The sequence below is a fragment of the Centropristis striata genome, chromosome 11 (genome assembly GCF_030273125.1).
Source record: "Centropristis striata isolate RG_2023a ecotype Rhode Island chromosome 11, C.striata_1.0, whole genome shotgun sequence".
Lineage (NCBI taxonomy): Eukaryota > Metazoa > Chordata > Actinopteri > Perciformes > Serranidae > Centropristis > Centropristis striata.
In genome coordinates, this window is record NC_081527.1 from 31,764,057 (window position 1) to 31,782,806 (window position 18,750).

General features: G+C 39.0%; 1 protein-coding gene across 1 annotated transcript in view; it reads left to right on the forward strand.

The window, feature by feature from the left end:
- Positions 1-18,750, forward strand: part of st6galnac5a (ST6 (alpha-N-acetyl-neuraminyl-2,3-beta-galactosyl-1,3)-N-acetylgalactosaminide alpha-2,6-sialyltransferase 5a) — a 61,122-nt gene that overhangs the window by 20,697 nt on the left and 21,675 nt on the right. Inside the window, exon 3 of the mRNA XM_059344678.1 lies at positions 10,727-11,139. Coding sequence (XP_059200661.1) covers positions 10,727-11,139 — 413 coding nt within the window. The remainder of the gene's footprint in view (positions 1-10,726; positions 11,140-18,750) is intronic.

Below are 18,750 nucleotides of genomic sequence, written 5' to 3' on the forward strand. Positions count from 1 at the left end.
ACTTTTGATACATTAAGTACATTTTGATGCTGATACTTTTGTACTTTTGCTTGAGTTAGTTTTGAATGCAGGACTTTTACTTGTAGTGGAGTAATTTCAAAGTGTGGTACTTTTACTTAAGTTAAGGATCTGAATACTTTTTCCACCTCTGATAATATCCTAAAAACAGCTTTTTCTTTGTGATCTCTTTATAAGAAGCAGACTCAGAGCTTGACTGTCCTCTACACCGACAGTCTGGAAGCAAAAGTTGGCATCTTTCCTCTTTGGCTCTTCTTCCCCTCTGGTCTATTCTTGCTGCCTCCACAGAAAGCTACCCAATACTCGAGGAAAACTACAAACATTTTCGATCCAAAGTGATATTAATCCTTTTTTATAAACTTTATTTCAGCAACAGTCAAGGATATTTGTAATATTTTATTCACCAAGATGAGTTTCAAAATTCCCTGAGCCTTCTGTGGTAAATCTCGCTGCTGATAAAACTGTAAATATGACACATTAGACTTCATTCAACAGCAGGTAACCATCACTTTATCCATTAAGTTTGCGCTGCCATTTACAGCTGCATTGTAGCTGTTTTTGTTTCACACTTCATCTTAAAAACTTTATTCTAGGCTGCAACATTCCTCCATTATTATAAATGAGCAAAAACAGCACCAGGTTCTGGTTTTACACTGAAGTGTCGCTCACATTTGGGAGTCATTACGGCGGTTTGTGTTCAGAAGTGTCTAGTCATGGTGCCAGTGTGTGTTGAGAGAGACGCAGTTTGATGTCCTGTAAACTGTAGCATCCCTCTCCAACGGCCGTACACTTTTACTTTGATCACAAACGTGCACACAGACGCACGTTAAATCTCCTTTCTGCAGCCGACACACACACACACACACACACACACACACACACACACACACACACACACACACAGTGAAGAGCCCTCTTTACACATCCGTTTGCTTTGAAGATCAGAGCTCGGCCGCCAATCTCTCCTCTTCTTCAAAAGCTCTGGATGTTATCAACTCGTGTTTCAACCAGTAGCCCGCCCCTAGATCATCCGCCACGTCACATGTCAAAGAAAAAAAACTCTGTACCTCCATCAATGAGCTTTCATTAAACTCTTTTTAGGCCAGATGCTATTTTTTTATGTTCTGAAGTAGATAATTGCCCTCCATCAAAGATGTCTTCTTTTCAAGGTGCTCACAGAAAACCCTGCCCTAATTAAGACCAGAGCGCCAGAGCAGCAGGAGCTGTCAACCTGGAGTACCACTGCTGATCGCTGGAATCCCTAATTGCCCCTGTTTCGATATCCACTCTCCCTTTCTCCTGCTCCTCCTCCCCTCCCCGTCTTCATTAGTCCTCAGCAGCGCTCGCTCCCCACCTCAGCTCTCTCTAATGACTGGTCAAACGTGCATGCCAGACAAACAGCCCTCCTCCATCGACTCTGCCCTGCAGCACTCACCCTGTGTGTACTCATCAGCACAGTAGAAGCAGGTCTGATTCTCCTCCAAATAAAGCTCCTTTCACTGAATCCCACTTTTTCTCGCCTCCAGCTGTTGAGATTTTACTGTAATTGGTAACGGTGCCGGTACCGCCCCTCGCATCCTTCTCCTCCTGCGCCGACTCTTAATGCCTCTTTGTCGTGAATTCTCCATTCATTCTTTCTCTATCTCCGTCTATTTCATTTCTCCCTCCACCCCCCTTCTTCTCCTTTTTATCATCTCCTATCATAAATTGCACATTTTGGCACTCACAGCAGGGAGCCAACTTAAGAAAATTTTAGGGTGTTTTTGTCCCTTTTTTATCTGATTTTAGAGCTTTTTTATGGCCTTTTTCACAGGCAGTTTTACTGAATGATGAAATAATGCATTAGCATTGCAAATATCCACTGGATTCATCCCAGTGAGATGTGTTTTAACTGTACCCTGCTGTTAGAAACAGCTGGCTTTACAGAAGGTTGTGAAGACATTTTCTCCAATCAGCCTGTCCTCCCTTCGCTTTGTTGATGTTGAGCTTGTTTGAGGATTTTCATGATATTAGTTGGGGGTTTCTGGTTTGGTGTTTAGCATTTCAAGCCGTGGCGGTAGGGATGGCCATGTTGTGTTATGTCAAAGTTTTTATTTGTCCAGTGAAATATCACAAAGTTACCAGAAGTGTTGTTGTTAGATTTTGTCCAGACATTAGTGGTTCTCAGAGGAAGTTTTAACTTTGGTAATGCTCAGATTTAATTTTTGTTGTTGTTGCAGTATTCAGGTATACAGATCGTTAATGTCTTGTTGTATTGTTTTGCCTTCTTATTAGGGGTGTAAATCCTGGGTTTAATCATGATATGATACTAGATCGATTCATTGGACAACGATATATTTGACATATATAAGTCTGCCGCGGTTCGACTTGATTCAGTTCGATTCAGGGGCCATCGATCAATATGAGACAACATTAGCCGTGCATTTTACACAAACATTTACACTAGTGCTCAAAAGTTTGGGGTCACCCAGAAAATGCCTGTGTTGTTTTCCTTGAAAACAAACTGATTTATTCATTACAAAATGAATGGAAAATATAGTAAAGACATTGACAAGGGTAGAAAATAGTAAATTTAACCTTTATAAACCTCCAACTTTACCTCTAGATACTCAACTAGCCTGAGGAAAGATCATTTTATTGCTTCTCAAATCAGCACAAAACAGTTTGCAGCTGAGCTAGCATAATGCTCAGGTGTTTTAATGATCAATGAGCCTTTCAACACTATAAACGTGGATTAACACAATGTGCCACTGGAACACAGGAGTGATGGTTGCTGACAATATATAATAGATATTTCATAAGAAAATCAGCCGTTTCCAGCTTAAGCAGTCATTTAAATGAAAACAATCCATTCTTTTTCAATAAAAAGAATAAAAATGGACCTGTTCACTATAAAGTGCCACATTGCATTTAAGTGCAATATCTTTATGGGTTAACTTAAAGAGCCTGTGATGATGTTTCATTCCCAAGATCGGTTCCACCTGTTTACTTCTCAAAACAAAACAGGGAGATTGTCAAAATAAAAGCGCATATTAAAGACGATGGTATGCTTCGATGTAGTTGGACTGATTAATCTATCGTTACACCTGACTTCTTATGGACATAATGCACAAAATATTTTCAGATTTGAATAGTTTGAGCCTATGTATGTTATTTAAAGTCATTTCTAGCCGGTGTTGAGCTCTACAGTGTACTTCATGTCTTGTGTGAAGCTTTAATGTGGCTTTAGTTGTGCTTCCTGACCATGTGGAGCTAACATTGTGTTCTGCTGTGAGCTGCATCTTTGGTTATTTTCTGATCAAAATGCACTTTGTTTTCCCTCACACATACAACACTGGGGGACCGTGACCCGTCGGTCATAGAGGACAAATGCTGCATTCACAACCCAATGAGCAGCACATGAGCAGGAGGACATACAGGAAAATATACTTTTATAAATATCGAGGTCAGACTTTTCTCCTCTCTTCCTTTTTAAGAACCTTCAAGAGCTTTTCTGCTTCAAGCCACCATTAATTCTTGACCGCGGGTGGAAGGCTTCTCTCTGAGGACGCTACAGAAAACAAAGGCGTCTTTGACGAGCCTAAAGGTCAGACCCCGAGGCCCGGAGGAGGCTGAAAACGCTCTGTTCTGTTGTTGTATCTCTGGGCGATACTAGACAGCCAGACAGCATCCTGCTGGGCCGCATGATTGCCGCCTTTCAGCGCTCACATTTACCGGCCATATCCTCCATTTCACATCCTCGAAGACTCTGCATCCTCGCTAAGCCCTCGCTCGATCCCCCTTTCCCACTGCTTTCACCCACACAAAATCAATAACAACACTCGAATGCCATTTCTCCGCTCTAAAGGGGGTATGGCACACGTCAAGCGTAATGGTTCACTGCAGTGTAAGTATGTCTTTTCCTCAAGGGACTGAGCTGAGTTGGGGAGGGGGGAGGGGGGATTCGGGTGAGGAATTAAAGCTGATTTCATGCCCCCTTAAGACCCATGTGAGTTTTAACCACCAATTATTGGCTGTGTTACCCACGGGCGGAGAAGGACTCTGAGCGATGATGTCTTAGCCAATAGGGCGGCCTGAACGGCCCGATCACCCGGCTGCAATCACATAGTAATAATGTGTGATTATGTGAGTCATTTTATTCCGTCCTGTTATTTAATTACACGCTCTTCAACAAATGTCACTCAACAATAGCAGGCTTCCTACTCGCACATGATGTTCAGATCAGAACAATAATACTAGAAACACATTGTCCGGGGCGAGCGTCATGTTGATTAGTGTTTGCACCAACAGCAGACTGTTGTCTTTCAGGCCCCGCCCACCCCGTCTCCCTGTCCTCTCACTGATACCGCCTCCCCAGGTGGTCTGCGGCTCAAGCTGTCTCTCCCCCTTCACTCCCTCCGCCATCTTCCTCAAGGTTACACCCCGCATCTCTGACAGCCACGCTTTCCTCAGGCCAGGAGGTCAGGCGGGGTGAGCGGTGGGCAGGCAGTGACGGTTCATGCAGCCTTGTGAAGGACGGGCCCACTGGAGGCGGAGGAGGGTTCAGCTGGCGAGCAGAATGAGGAAGCAGAGGAGGGCGGCCTCGGCTGTCTGCGTTATCGCTGCGGCAGGAGGAGCAGAGATGTGCCTGGCTGTTGTGTGTCCACTTGTGGTGCTTTGTGTCTTTATAGGACACCGTGGATGGATGTGTGGTTTTAATGAAACCAGGGCAGGCTTCCCGTGTTTGCCACAAGTGGGACAAGGTTACCCTCTTAGGCTACAAATCTCATTATGATATAAAAACGATTTTGCAGCTCTGTGAGATGAGCAGTAAGCTTACTGGGTCCAGCTTCTCAAATGTGAGGACTCTTCTCTTTTGCAGTGATAGCAACTTGAGTTTTCAGCAAAACACCTGTTTTCTCTAACAGATGATGCATTTTTTTTTTTATTGTTTTCTGATGTTTCGAGAACAAAAGATTAATCGACTAATCTAGAAAATAATTGACAGGTTAATTAAGAATAATAGTTCTATACAACTCCTCAACCATCACATATTTTATCTTCATAACTTCTCTGATCCTCTTCAGTCAGTGAGATAATAGAGGGATTTTTTTTCATCGTCCCTGGAGGAAAATTTGTTTCCAAAGCCTGCACAGGTTCACTACAGCTGCCATATATGTCTATATATCTATATCTATATAAATATATATAAATATACATAGTACCAGTCAAAAGCTTGGACACATGTCCTTCTCATTCAATGGTCTTTCTTTTTTTATTATTTATTATTTTATTTTATTATTTTCAACATTATAGATTAATACTGAAAATATCAAAACTATGAAAGAACACATAGTGAATTATGTAGTGAAAAAGTGTTAAACATACCAGAATATGTTCAATGAGAAGAACAGAATATGATTCTTCAAAGTTCACCTGGAATAGTTTTTATTAACAGGTGCGCCTTGTTAAGAGTTAATTTGTGGGATTTCTTGCCTTTTTAATATATTTGAGACAATCAAAGCAAAAGGTGAAGAATCTAAGATATAAAACATTCTGGTTTGTTTAACACATTGTTCTTTACTACATACTTCCATATGTGTTCCTTCACAGTTTTGATGACTTTAATATAAATCTACAATATAGAAAATATAATAAAAATATAGAAAAGCCATTGAATGAGAAGGTGTGTCCAAATGTTGGTACTGTATGTGTACAGTTGTACAGACTACATGCATATAAGCTGAATTATTTCTGTTTTTAAAAGCTTGAGTTGTTTATGCACATTAGTTGCTGTGTAATCGTCAGTTAGCTCCGGTTCTTGAACCGGTTGCGTTATTGTCTGTTGGAACCTTTGTGCTATCTAACACAACAGTCTGTGTCTCCAGCAGGTTTAAGCAGAACAATGTAATCAAGGATGTGTCATCAATGGAGGGCTTATTATTACAAATATTTATTTTTATTCAATTCACAAGAATCGTCCAAATATGAATGAAAGGAACACACAGAAGTCTGTTATGCATGAGACTCCATTCTCTCAGTCCAACCTGTAGAACATGACATGTCCTACTTTTTTTTGGTCACAACTTTTCAGTTTCCGAACCAATTTATTTTGGGTTACACAGCTCAACGGTTTAAAATTAGGTATGTGAACCATAACAGAAAGCATTCAGCGTTGGTGGTAAAGAGGTCTGAATAAATCAAAATAAGGTTCTCATGTCAACTCCTGCATTAAACTTTTTGATTGAGAGTTAAAAATCAATTTGGGAAACAGAAGCCGAAAACTCTGGGAACCACGCATTAAATCTTTCAAAATTAAGCCTTTTTTTTTTAATGGAATATCTTATCATATCTTAATCTAAGTAACTCCAACTGTCAGATTAATGTAGTCAGGGAAGTAAAAGTAAAGTATTTCTCTCTGAAATGTGGAGTAGAAGAATTAAGTGGCAGGAGTTTTAAATATGCAAGTAGCAGTCGTGCTTATATGCAGTTCTTTATTACACACACACACACACACACACACACACACACACACACACACAAACACACACACACACACACACACACACACACACACACACACACACACACACACACACACACACACAGTTCAAGTTCAATAAATGCTCAATTTACACTGAATCTTGCCCTCACGGCTCAGCAGCACTTTATCACAGGCGTTCCAGTGGTTTGATACTTTTAACGAACAGATACATCTTTTTTATTTCCTGTAACTGTTGTGATTTATGACCAGTGTCCTCTTATATGTTGTGTTTGTGTTTTGCCTTCTACTGCAAATCAAATTTCCCCTTGAGGGGCAATAAAGATCTGAACCGAACTAAACTGAGCTGAACTTTACCTCGAGGCTTTTAATAGATAAAACTACCTTTTTACTCCCTAATCAGCCTTTTTGTGAATGACTCTTAATGCATTTATAGCCAAACTGCACTCAGTTTGGAGAAGAATCATGGACTCCTGATGGATTTCTCCTCATCCAGCTTTTAGCCTCTTTTGTTTTCTTTTGTTTGCCGGGGGCACTTCAGTCATTAACCATGAAGGCTTGGTTGTGAATTGAACAATGGATTCCAAAAAAAATTGGGACATTGTCTCAAATGTAAAACAATATCATTTCTATTTATTGCAAATTGTACAAAGACTGTATAATATATGTGCAAACTGTTAAACTTTTGTTTTTGTATTTGATGCATTTCAGGTTTTTATTTCTGTATCACATGGTGTTGCACTTTATTGGAAAATTTAGAGTCATTTAGAAAGTGAGAAACCAGTCCAAACCAAACCATGTTGTGTGCAAACCAGAAGAACATCCACCATTTTTCTTTTCTCTTATGTCTATTTTTATTCCTCCAGTCAGACAAAAATAGTTAGTCAGAATGCATAATTTAGTCTGGATATCCGCTTGGGTTACATCACTGATTGCAGCTTTGATCAGGTGATGTAAGCGGACCCTGATGAAGTGCACTTTTTATAGTGTAGTGAGTTTAGATGCAGTAAATCTTTTAATTATGATCAAAAGGTATTTTGCTGTGTTTGAAAGAACAAAGCCAGCGATTTCAAATGCATTAATGATAGATGTGTTTTGAATTATGAACCATTTATCACATGAAACATTGACTGGAGCACAATTTCCTCTACTGGAGGTTTGTCAGGGATAAATTCAATCAGAATGAAATTTACAGTTTCTCGGAGTCAAATGTCGCTTGCAGCCTGTTCTGAGGTAATCTACAGTTTACCTTGACTCAATCGCCTCAACACAAACCGCCATATTGGATGGGTCACGTAATTCCGGCTGAAATGGAGAGCCTTGTCCAGACCATCGAGCCTATTTCTCGGTAATGGCCTGACCGAGCTCCCTGAAGAGGCCAATTCTGGCCAGCAAGGCCCACTTAAATTCTCCATGAGACAGAGGAAGAGAGAATAGCGTCTGTGGAGCCACTTAAAAGCCCCTGGGTGAAAATGGGATTTCTGACCTGCTCCACTGGTGCCGCAGCTCTACAGCCAGATTGGCTGTCAAGGCGCTGCCAGGTGGGAGAGGGGAAGGGCGGGGAAGGGGAGGGGAGGGGGAGATGGGAGGAATGGATGGATGCTGCTGCTGGTGATGGTGTAGACCGCTAGGACCTCATTAGCACAACATTTCATCAAACACTATGGCACCGAGGTGGCTCTCACTGCCTCTATATATCTCTTTCTCTTTCGCCATCTTTTCTTTTTCCTCGTTTTTATGGCTTTTCCCACCTCCCTCCCTGTATTGTGCTCCCTCTGCTCCTCAAGGTCTCATTAACCAGATGAGGCTGTTCAGCTGGTAATCTGCCACTAAGTCAAAGTCAGCAGATGAGGATGATAATGACACATTTCCCTCCCACACACACACACACACACACACACACACAGCTATAATCATTTGTTCTTGTTAATGCCATGAAAATGTAAATTTGTTATGGCTTTCAGAATGTAAATAACCGCCATATTTCTGCTGGCGAGATTTTTCAGGCTGCATTACAGGACTCTGCAGGCCCTGGTTTACATATCATTGCTTTTCAGTGCAGAAGGGAAAAATCCCAGACACACCCACATGTGTAGCAGCCACACACACGCACACACACCACCAACATGTAGAGCAGCCTAACATACACAAATAGGTTTATGTTAATGATTTATGTGCATGCACAAACTCAAATGAGCAGCCCGTAGAGAAAAAGAGGCCACATACATAATGGACTATATATATGTGGACATATATATGTACAAATTCATGACTTCAAATGTAGTTTCACACATTGGCTGGATAAAAAATAACACAGGGATGACTGTATGAAAGACTGTGAAAGGAAAAAATACATAATATGTAAGGGATAATGGGCAGTGAGTGGGTCATTATTGCAAAAAGAACCCTGACAGAGTGAGGCAGGCCTTGACTCACCCTGCAGTAATGACCTATATATTACATTATTCTGCTTATTACACAGATAGTTTCTATAGAGATCAACAGTTTGGCACAAAGTATTGGATTTTATTGCTTCAATTTAAACAACATAGACCATATTATTACTGTCATTGTTGTCTTTATTGTTGTAATTTGTAATTGTGTCATTGTTGTTTATTATTACTGCAATTGCTGTGTTATTATTATTGTTTTGTTTTTAATTGTTTATTGTAAGGTGACCTTGAGAGTCCTGAAAGGCACCTATAAATAAAATGCATTATTATTATTATTATCTTCTTTCGGAGCTGCATCCATAGCAAAATAAAATCTGTAGGCTTCTAATGTTGAACATATGCATTTTTATTTTATTTAGTAGATTCTTTAGACTGAAGTCTTCTTCAGTTTTGTAGTTTTCTCATCGTCCAGTTTTTAACCTCTCACACTGTTCATAATTACAGCCATAAATGAGATTTAAATGAACATAATGGCAAAAAATGTTTGTTATATTTGGTACACGTATTGTCTGACTTTTTATGACTCTATTGCTCAGATCGAGGGCTGCAAATATTATATTTCTCCTTATCTAATCAATTTGGCCTATAAAGTGTGTCATCACAATTGTTCAATGCAATTCAAATTATTTGTTTTGCCTTAGACATTCAGTTTATCAAAATACTGTAGAAGACAAACAAGCAAATGATTAAAAGATGAGAAGCTGAAGCCAGACGTTGTTTCATTTCTGCTTAAAATTTGACACAAATGATTAATTGATTAGGATACTTCCATGGTTTTGTTAGATAACATGTGACGCAGGTATTTTATTTATTCATGTGAGAAGCTGTGGCAGTGTTTGTTTCATCCTGATTATCTACATTTTGTTTTTAAAGATTTTAAACAATACAGGATATGAAAAATAACAAGAAAAAGGCGGCGAGAGATTATTAAAATTTCAAGATAATTGACAAGGAAAGAAAAAGGGAAACCTCTCAGGAGGGTTAAAAACAAACACATTTTAGGTAAATGTACATATTTGTATATAAGCTTATCTACACTCATTTGTACATACGCGCAACAAAACAGAGGCGGACTAAATTAAACAAATCTGTTCCGTTTTATCCTGATTTGATGCATCGATTAAAACTGTATGATGAGGTGATAAGGCTGTTAAAGAGTAAACAGATTTGTGTCTGTATTTAATCCACATATTCACCTAATGTATTATGTTATTATGAGCAGTATCTTTCATGCATTTCCTGCAGAGTTCCAAATATGCTGAATACTTTATAGCGTCATGTTTGATAAAAATTCAATATGATTTTCATGCATCAGCACTGTTGTTTTGGAGGTAAACACACAGTCCTTTGTTGTGTGCGAGTGGGAGAGAGATGTAAGGTGAATCCTTTGTAAGACCCCGGGGTTTCTACCAATCGCAAAGCAATATGACAAGCTACATATCCCCAGGAGGCTCTGTCGCTACCCATTTGTCAACAAAGCATTTTCTGCCTCAAACACATAGCAAAGCTTTTTACCAAAGTCCCCCTAGGTGTGCATTTCTGTCTGCTTTGCATATTTCTGTATAAACTGGGGCTAAACACAACTTTCAGAGCATTTTTGACTTGTGGAAAAAAAGAGTTTGTAGAGTTTAGAACAAATATGGTGCAAAACTAAAAATTCTGCTGGCAGTGCTGCGGGTGCTTCCACAGGGAACGAGGAGGCCAAACATTATGATTCACAGTATATATTTGTATGAGAGAGTTTACTTCCTTCTTGTTTTCTTCCATCAATCAGCCTCCCAGGATGCACTGCCAGACCTGCGCCCTGGTGACCAGCTCAGGTCACCTCATCGGAGGAGGCCGGGGCGAAGAGATCGACCAGGCCGAGTGCGTCATCCGCATGAACGATGCCCCGACCTCCAGAGGCTACGCCCGGGACGTCGGCCGCCGCACCTCCCTGCGCGTCATCGCTCACTCCAGCATGCAGAGGGTCCTGCGGAGTCGCCACGAGCTGCTCAACGCCAGCCAGGACACGGTGTTCATCTTCTGGGGCCCCAGCAGCTACATGAGGCGGGACGGGAAGGGCCTGGTGTACAACAACCTGAGACTGATGAACCAGGTGCTGCCCAAACTCAAAGTCTACATCATCTCCTGGCAGAAGATGCTGCAGTTTGATGAGCTCTTCAAGAAGGAGACCGGCAAGGACAGGTGAGGCGAATAATAATCAGTAGTATTGTGTGCTGTGGGATACACGGAGGACAGCGTGTCCTTTAGTAGATCCACAGGAAATAGATTTTATAAGTGGAAGGTTGAAGTTTAGATGAAAGGTTATTGTTATATGTAAGGAAATAGTCCAAACAGTTGTCCATGCAAAATTCTCAAATGTGAGCATTTGCAGCGTTTATTATTATACCCAATAGTGTAATGTAACTAAGTACATTTACTTAAGTTAAATTTTGAGGCACTATACTCGAGGATTTCCATTTTATGTAACTTGATACTTCTACTTCAAGGCAAATATTGCACTATTTACTGCATTACATTTAGCTGACAGCTTTAGTTACTTTTCAGATCGAGATCTACTATGAAAAACATGATCAATTTAAAGTGATAAGACTTCATTTTTAATTAAACCCAAACAGTTTAATGAGGTAATTCAAATGCTGCTTACATAAATGCCTCAATAATAATCCAATAATATATATTTAGAATATATAAAACAATCTGAGGGGGTCCATTCTGCATAACGAGTACTTTTACTTTTGATACTTTAAGTTCATTTTGATGCTGATTTGATACTTTTTTTCCAGTATTTTTTTAATGCAGACTTTCATTTTTGCATGTTCACTATTTTCTAACATTTTATCTCCTGAACAAGTAATGCATTAATTGAAAATAAAAACATCAAATTGACAGATTAGCCGATAATAAAAAATAATTACCGTTCTGCAGCCGTTGATGAATTAATATTGTTTTTATTACTTTCACTGAATTTTCTTAACCTACTTTATTTCTGATAATAACTACCAAGTACTCATCAATTTTTCTGAATTTTAACCCCTTAAATGCATGTTAGTGTTCATAATGTCGGATCATATCAGGGTGCTAAATGTGCATATTCAAGCCTAAAAACAGTGCTTTGTGGTCAGATTTTATTTACTCACTAAACCATAACCTTCCCGCACATGTAATTACATTCATGGTGCAGTTATGTTAAGGATGATTTCTACTCAAAACAAGCTGCAAGAGGAGACAAAATCACAAGCAAAGTTTATTTACATATTATGATGCATTTTAGCAACATGAAAATTAAAAGGGCTTTACATAAAACATCAAAAGCATCAAGACAAAGTGCAAAAGAAACCCCCTATAAAAGACATTTAAAAAACAAAGAACAAAAACAAGCTCAGGTATAAAATGAGAGAATAAATGTCACAATGCAGTGAAAGAAATGTATTGATTTAATAAAAGGCAGCGTCACACAGAAACGTTTTCAGCGTTGATTTAAAACAACTGGCAGTTGCAGCAGTTGAGTTTGTTTCAGATATAAGGTGCATAAAGAGTGAGCACTGCTTCTCCATGTTCAGTTTTGACTCCTGGGACAGAAAGCAGACTTGTCCCAGACGACCCGAGGAGTTCACGGTGCAGCAGAAGACATAGAAGAAATGTATTTTTGCCCCCAAACCATTCAGTGCTGTATAAACCAACAGCAGTGTTTTTAAATCAACTCTCTGACAGACAGGGTAAAGACCTCAGAACTGGACTAATGTGATCCACTTTCTTACCCAGGACTGGAGCAGCAGCAGTGTTCTGAATTAGCTGCAGCTGTCTGATCGATTTTTTTTTTTAGAGAGGCCGTAGTCCAGATGGAAGGCTGGTGGATAAGAGTTTAGATTCCTCCGCGGGGCTCCAAAAATCTATTTCTTGAAGTGGTCAGTCTCCATAGCACGAATGTATTCGTTTTACTTTGGCCCAAGGACAAGAAACACTTAGTGTGCAACACTGTAGTCGTCCAAAGTGAAATAGTAAAAGCAGTTCCACATATAGAAAGGAAAGGCAGTGAGCATTTCTACTCAGGATGAGTTCCTTACAGATGTTATGTGGCAATAAAGCATCTGCTGACCTTCAGGGCAACACAGTGAAAAGTACTTTTCTAACCTTCAAGGTTCTTAGCTGCTCCAACATATTCTACCACAGGTTATTAATATTTAAAACGTATATTTTACAAAGCCATCGCCGATTAAACAACGCTTTATTTGAAAATATTCCTGAAATCAGCTTATATATGTACAGAGCTGCAACTATTAGTTGGCTAAAAAAAAGAAAATCACTTTTTTTTTAGTCAGAATCAGAATCAGAAGTACTTTGTTGATCACTGGAGGAAATAGCTTTTGTTACAGTTGCTGCTGTATCAGAAATAGAAAAACCACGCTACACTAAATATACTATAACAGTCTTATATTATGATAGGAAATTTAGAAATACATTTGAGTAAATAGAGCTATGTACAAATATGTATAACACTGCAAGTGACAAATTTAATATAAATAATTGATTCCTTGCAATTTAGAAAATATAAAATATTTCTGTTTTTTGCAGTTTTATGTCATTATAACTTAAAATCTTTGTGTTTGACTGACAAAGAAGACATTTAAAGACTTTGAGACAGACATAAATCTGTATATTTAATAATGTATGTGTATATATATAATATTTACAATAATAATACATGTATTAATATTAAGAGTTTTTCAGAACATGTGCTTTACATACAAATTAAAAAGAAAATAAGCATATACTTAATAAAATAATAGGACAAAACTCAGCAGAAGATAATAAAACGGCAGTAAAAATAATAAAAAGTCTGAAATAGTGAGTTTTTAAAAGTGACTTAGAGGAAGACGATGTGTTCACATCCCTGATCTCCTCCGGCAGCTCATTGTACATCTGAGTTTTTACATTTTGATGGAGGATCTCAGGTTGCATTCGGGCTCATAGGGGGTCAGGAGGTCAGCTACGTCTGGAGCTCTAAGCCTCCACGAGCCTCGAAAGTGATCATTACCCTTTCATAGCACAGACTCCAGGGGAAGCTGCAGAAAGAGCTTAACTTTAATGTGCAGTTGTGAACGTCTAGTAGTTTATTTATATTTCCATAGCATCACAGGACAAAATAGCTGGTAATAAGGTGCTTCCAGTGCTTATGGGAAGAATTGGCAATCTTATTCTTCTTCTTTGTTGGAAAATTAAGCTTGAAAAGATATCTGTAAGTCTTGTTTCATGAAAATGTGTGATGTTTCCTGTGACTATTTGAATGCATCACCAAGAGAAACGCATTAAAGTGAATGCTCGATGTGAAATGAATAAATAAAAAGCCCTCTCCTTTTACTAATGTGTGCAATAGAAATGGTTGAGAAAGTCTTTTCTAGTTTTTGTTTCTTCAACATCTTCTTTCAAGCTGAACGCTGGTAAAGGACTCACATTTAATGAGTCCAAGCTGAGTTCTCAGTCCTGTGGCCATTACCGCTTAATGAAAACACTACCATACACACACACACACACACACACACACACACGCGCACATACACACACTCTGTTTGTGTGTGTCTCTCTTTGTCGGGGGTGTCACTGCAGACTGAATCTGACTTGAGCTGTAAGATAGATGTCAGGGGGGAAATTGCCGAGTAGAGGATTTGGTGAATAGCTCAGACATCCATCCTTCAGGATCTGTGCCTACAATCATGGTAAATGTTTACAGTGAGTAAGCGGCTTGTGATGTACTGTTATCCCTTTTTACAGCATTAGGCATTAATATCTGGGAGGCGTGTTTGAGGTCATTTCTGCGCTGTGGAGCGTGGGAAGAGAGGGAAAGAAAGCCTTAAAGTATTGCTTTTATATCTTCCTAATGTAAGTTGAAAGGAAGCTGCTGCTATGAAACAACAGTATTTTTTGTGTCCTAATTTATAAAATGAGTCCTATTGTTTTTAGGGATTTGTAGCCTGTGTATGCAGCATTAATAATAGCAGAATTTCTGGGTAATCAACTGTGCGATCGGCGAGCCTGTAATTGTAATTGTGGGTTCTGCAGTTTCAGTCGAGGTAATTAAGACGGTGCGGGTTGTTGTCACATCCACCCATTTTAATAACACTGGCAGAGGAGCAATGAAAAACAGGTGTCCCCCTGCATCCTCTGTGTTAAATTGCCAAGTCGGAATGAGGCTCAACCGGTGATTAAAGGCAAATTAGCTTTTGAAATATTTTTTTAATGCAATATTTTATGTTCACACGACTGCTTTGTTGTAGTCGCTGACAGTCCAACTGTGGCGCACTGTTTGGTTTCTAGCCGATACGTGTGGGCTGAGTACTGCTCCAGTTTGCTGGAATAAAATGTGTAGGTGGCAGGTTTGTTCAGTTTCCAAAAGATCACAGGTTTGATCCCGGTAACATAAAATCTAAATCTCCATGGCAGTCCTGGAAAACTAATCTTTTGTGATTTAAAAGGTCACAAAAGAGGATAAGAGAAGTCCCGTATGCCACGGAGAAACCTGGAAGAACAATTGGCCACAACAGAAGGCTGACAGGCTGAAATATATATTTAATTTAGAAATAAAAGGTCTGTGAAGACACATTTACAAAGAAATTGACTCCTACTTACAACAAAGTGTAACAGTAACCTTTAAAGGCCACACAACCCCTGAATGTGTTTACAGTTTTTTGCAATTGTGGGAAATTCAGTTTCAGTTTGTGCTACATCTGGATCGAAACAAATGTTGATTAATTGTCTACCAAGCCAAAACAAGTGACATCACCTGTGTAAGTGTGATGGTTTTGTTTATACACACATAGAGAGGCAGTTCCTTTATATGTTTAACTGGTAAAGTGCGCTTAGTAGAGTGCAAATCTCCACCAGCTGTTGAGAATCTACTGCGTAGCAGAGCTCTGATTGACAGGAGCCTCATTCAGAAAACAAGCACTTTTAAAGTTGTTTGCTTGTCGTCTTGGAGACAAACCTTTTAAAGCATGAATTCAGACTTTTTACACTTCATGCACCATCATGATGTAGTCACATCGGTGTGCTTTTAATCCATATGTCAGGGCTGGGTATCGCCACAGATTTTTTATTTATTAATCAATCTAATTTGGATTCACAAGGTCCTGATTTGATTCGATTTCTGATTTGATCCAATCCATTCAATTGCATATATTTCACTTATAATAACGATTTGTCTTTTATATGCAAGAGATTTTCAGAGATTTAATGCTGTAAATTGTACCCTCTGCATTATTAGAAATATTATTTTGTACATAAAAAATAGTATTTAGAGATTTGTGGTGTCCAAAATGTAACCAGATCTAAGAATCAATATTCTTATTTTAAAACCTAGCCCTACTGTGTATTGCCATTAAATGTAGTCATGTGGTCATTCAGACGAAGTTCCTAGAGAAGATGATGAACTGCACTGAGCTGTGTGCACCTCTGGCTCATACGTATATTATTCCAGAAATGATGGCATTTGGTTTTCTGGCAAATCTGTGACTTCCAGATGCTGAGCAACAATAGTGCTTATATCAGCCAAGGTTGATAATGTTGTTTATACTGGCACATCCCGCACGATAACATGAATAGACACAAGTACGACCATGTGGTCAAACTGTAAAAAATAAAAAGTACGCTGTTTCTTAAATTCTAAGCAATGCATAGGCAGAAATGTGACCCTCAACAGCTCCTCATATTGGCCAATGGAGTCAACCGTTGGAGTTTTGGTATATATTTCGCTACCTCCAGGTTCGCAGTTTTATTAAAGATCATTGCAGTACATTTCCACGTTTACCGGCAGATTTACCTAAAATTCTTGAAAAACCAGAAACTTGGATAAAAATGATATCAAAGCTGTACACAGGTATTGTCCAGGCTAACCCCTCTCTACAGATCACAGCAAAACAGGGGTGGGAAAAAGAGCTAGGAATCCAACTCCAGGATCCTTGGTGGGAGAGAGCCAAATGACTAGTGAATAGCTCCTCATCCTGTGCCCGTCTTAACCCAATATAATTTAAAGTACTGCATAGGATGCATTTCAGTAAACCAAAACTAGCAAAGATTTTTCCTAGTAGTAGTGAAGCAATAGACGTGCCTTTGTCCCAGCTGACTTAATACTTGCTGGTCATGCTCGAAGCTGACAGGGTTCTGGAAGAGCTTTTTCAAGATGATGTCAGAGGTTCTAGGTGTAGCTATCACTCCCTGTCCGCTCACTGCTATTTTTGGAGTTCCCTCAAATTATTTAGAATTCAGTAAGCAGACATTAAATGTTTTAGCTTTTGCCTCTCTGATTGTCCGAAGGCGTATCCTTCTACACTGGAAGTTGCCTAAACCCCCAGCAGAACAGTCTTGGCAGACTGACCTAATGTCACTCCTTAAATAACAAAAAAATCTAATTTTTACTCCGCGGGTCAACTGAGAAATTTTATACTACATGGCAGCCTCTTATCTCAAATTTCGATAATGTAGCTACAACTAGGAGTTAACAACACTTTCTGTTGTTTTGGTTTTTTGTCCAGCTGTGCTCTTACATCAATATGAATGTAAGGTAAATGTTAATGTAAGGTGGTTGATGAGATATTCTGTTTGAAAAGGGAAGACCAACTGAGGTGGGGGTGGGATAATGTTTTGTATGTTTGTTTATTTTAGGGGGAAAAAAATTATGCATCTATTTGTAAAGGTCATGTAACATGATTTGATGTGTTTCAATAAACAGATTTATAAAAATAAAAAAAGTGTGGTATATAGAAGCGAGAGGCAGGAGCAGAAAGTGACTAAAGAATATATTAGGTCTTTTTTAGAGTTAAGGTTATACATCCTTATCTTCAGTAGCATTTCAAGGGTTAAAGCAAACCACCATGTTACATATCAACAAAATAGAAACAAAAAATGAACCAAAGTGATGCAGGAAAGAAAGTCTGCTGCTTAAAGAGAAGCAAAACATGCATGAAAAGAGATTACAGAGAAAGAAAATAGCAGCTTTATTGTTGCCGTTTTCACCCCTAAGGAATGCAAAAAGAAAACAGTGATGCAACAGAAACGGGAGCTGTGTCAGACCTAAAATGGCATTGAAGTCAAGTAGATACAGAAGTGAAGTACCTTAAATCAGTAATCAGCTCTAAACAACTTCTAATCACTGCGGCCATTAAAGGCTTCGGGGTATAAATAAACCTTGCACTGTTTGTGCCTGCTTCCAGCGACGAGCCCAAGAAACCTTTCACAAATAATAATCTAACTTTTTTGTGTTGTCACAACACAGATAATGATGTTTAACAGGTGATTCAGCTTTAACTAATTGCACACCTCATGTGACCTCTGCCTCTCAGCAGTTACACAACAACCATTATAATGAAGTCCGTGACAGCACACCTGCTCTTTAGAAATGAATCGAATGCAACAACAAAGAGCAGCACAGTTCTCTTTCTGTAATCAGCTCCCGTTCCACAATTACGGAGAAATAGACTTCTTGACTAATTTGATTCTATGATATTATTTTTCTCAAAGTAAATGAAGCACTCTGCCTGCAGGGTTTGATTTTTTTTTTTTTTTTTTTTCTGAACTTGTTTTCTTGTATCCACACCATTATAATGGAACCAGTCATCTCCTTTTTATTAAATACGAGCAAAAAAAAAACACTTTTAATACAAATACACTTTTAAGACTGGAGGATCAGCACACAATTAGACTTCTCATTAACTGGGTACTTTTGCCAGATTTTCAATACCAAACTGTGTAAACACGAGGAGCTGCAGCGATCTCCTTCGCAGGGATAAATCCATCTTCCCA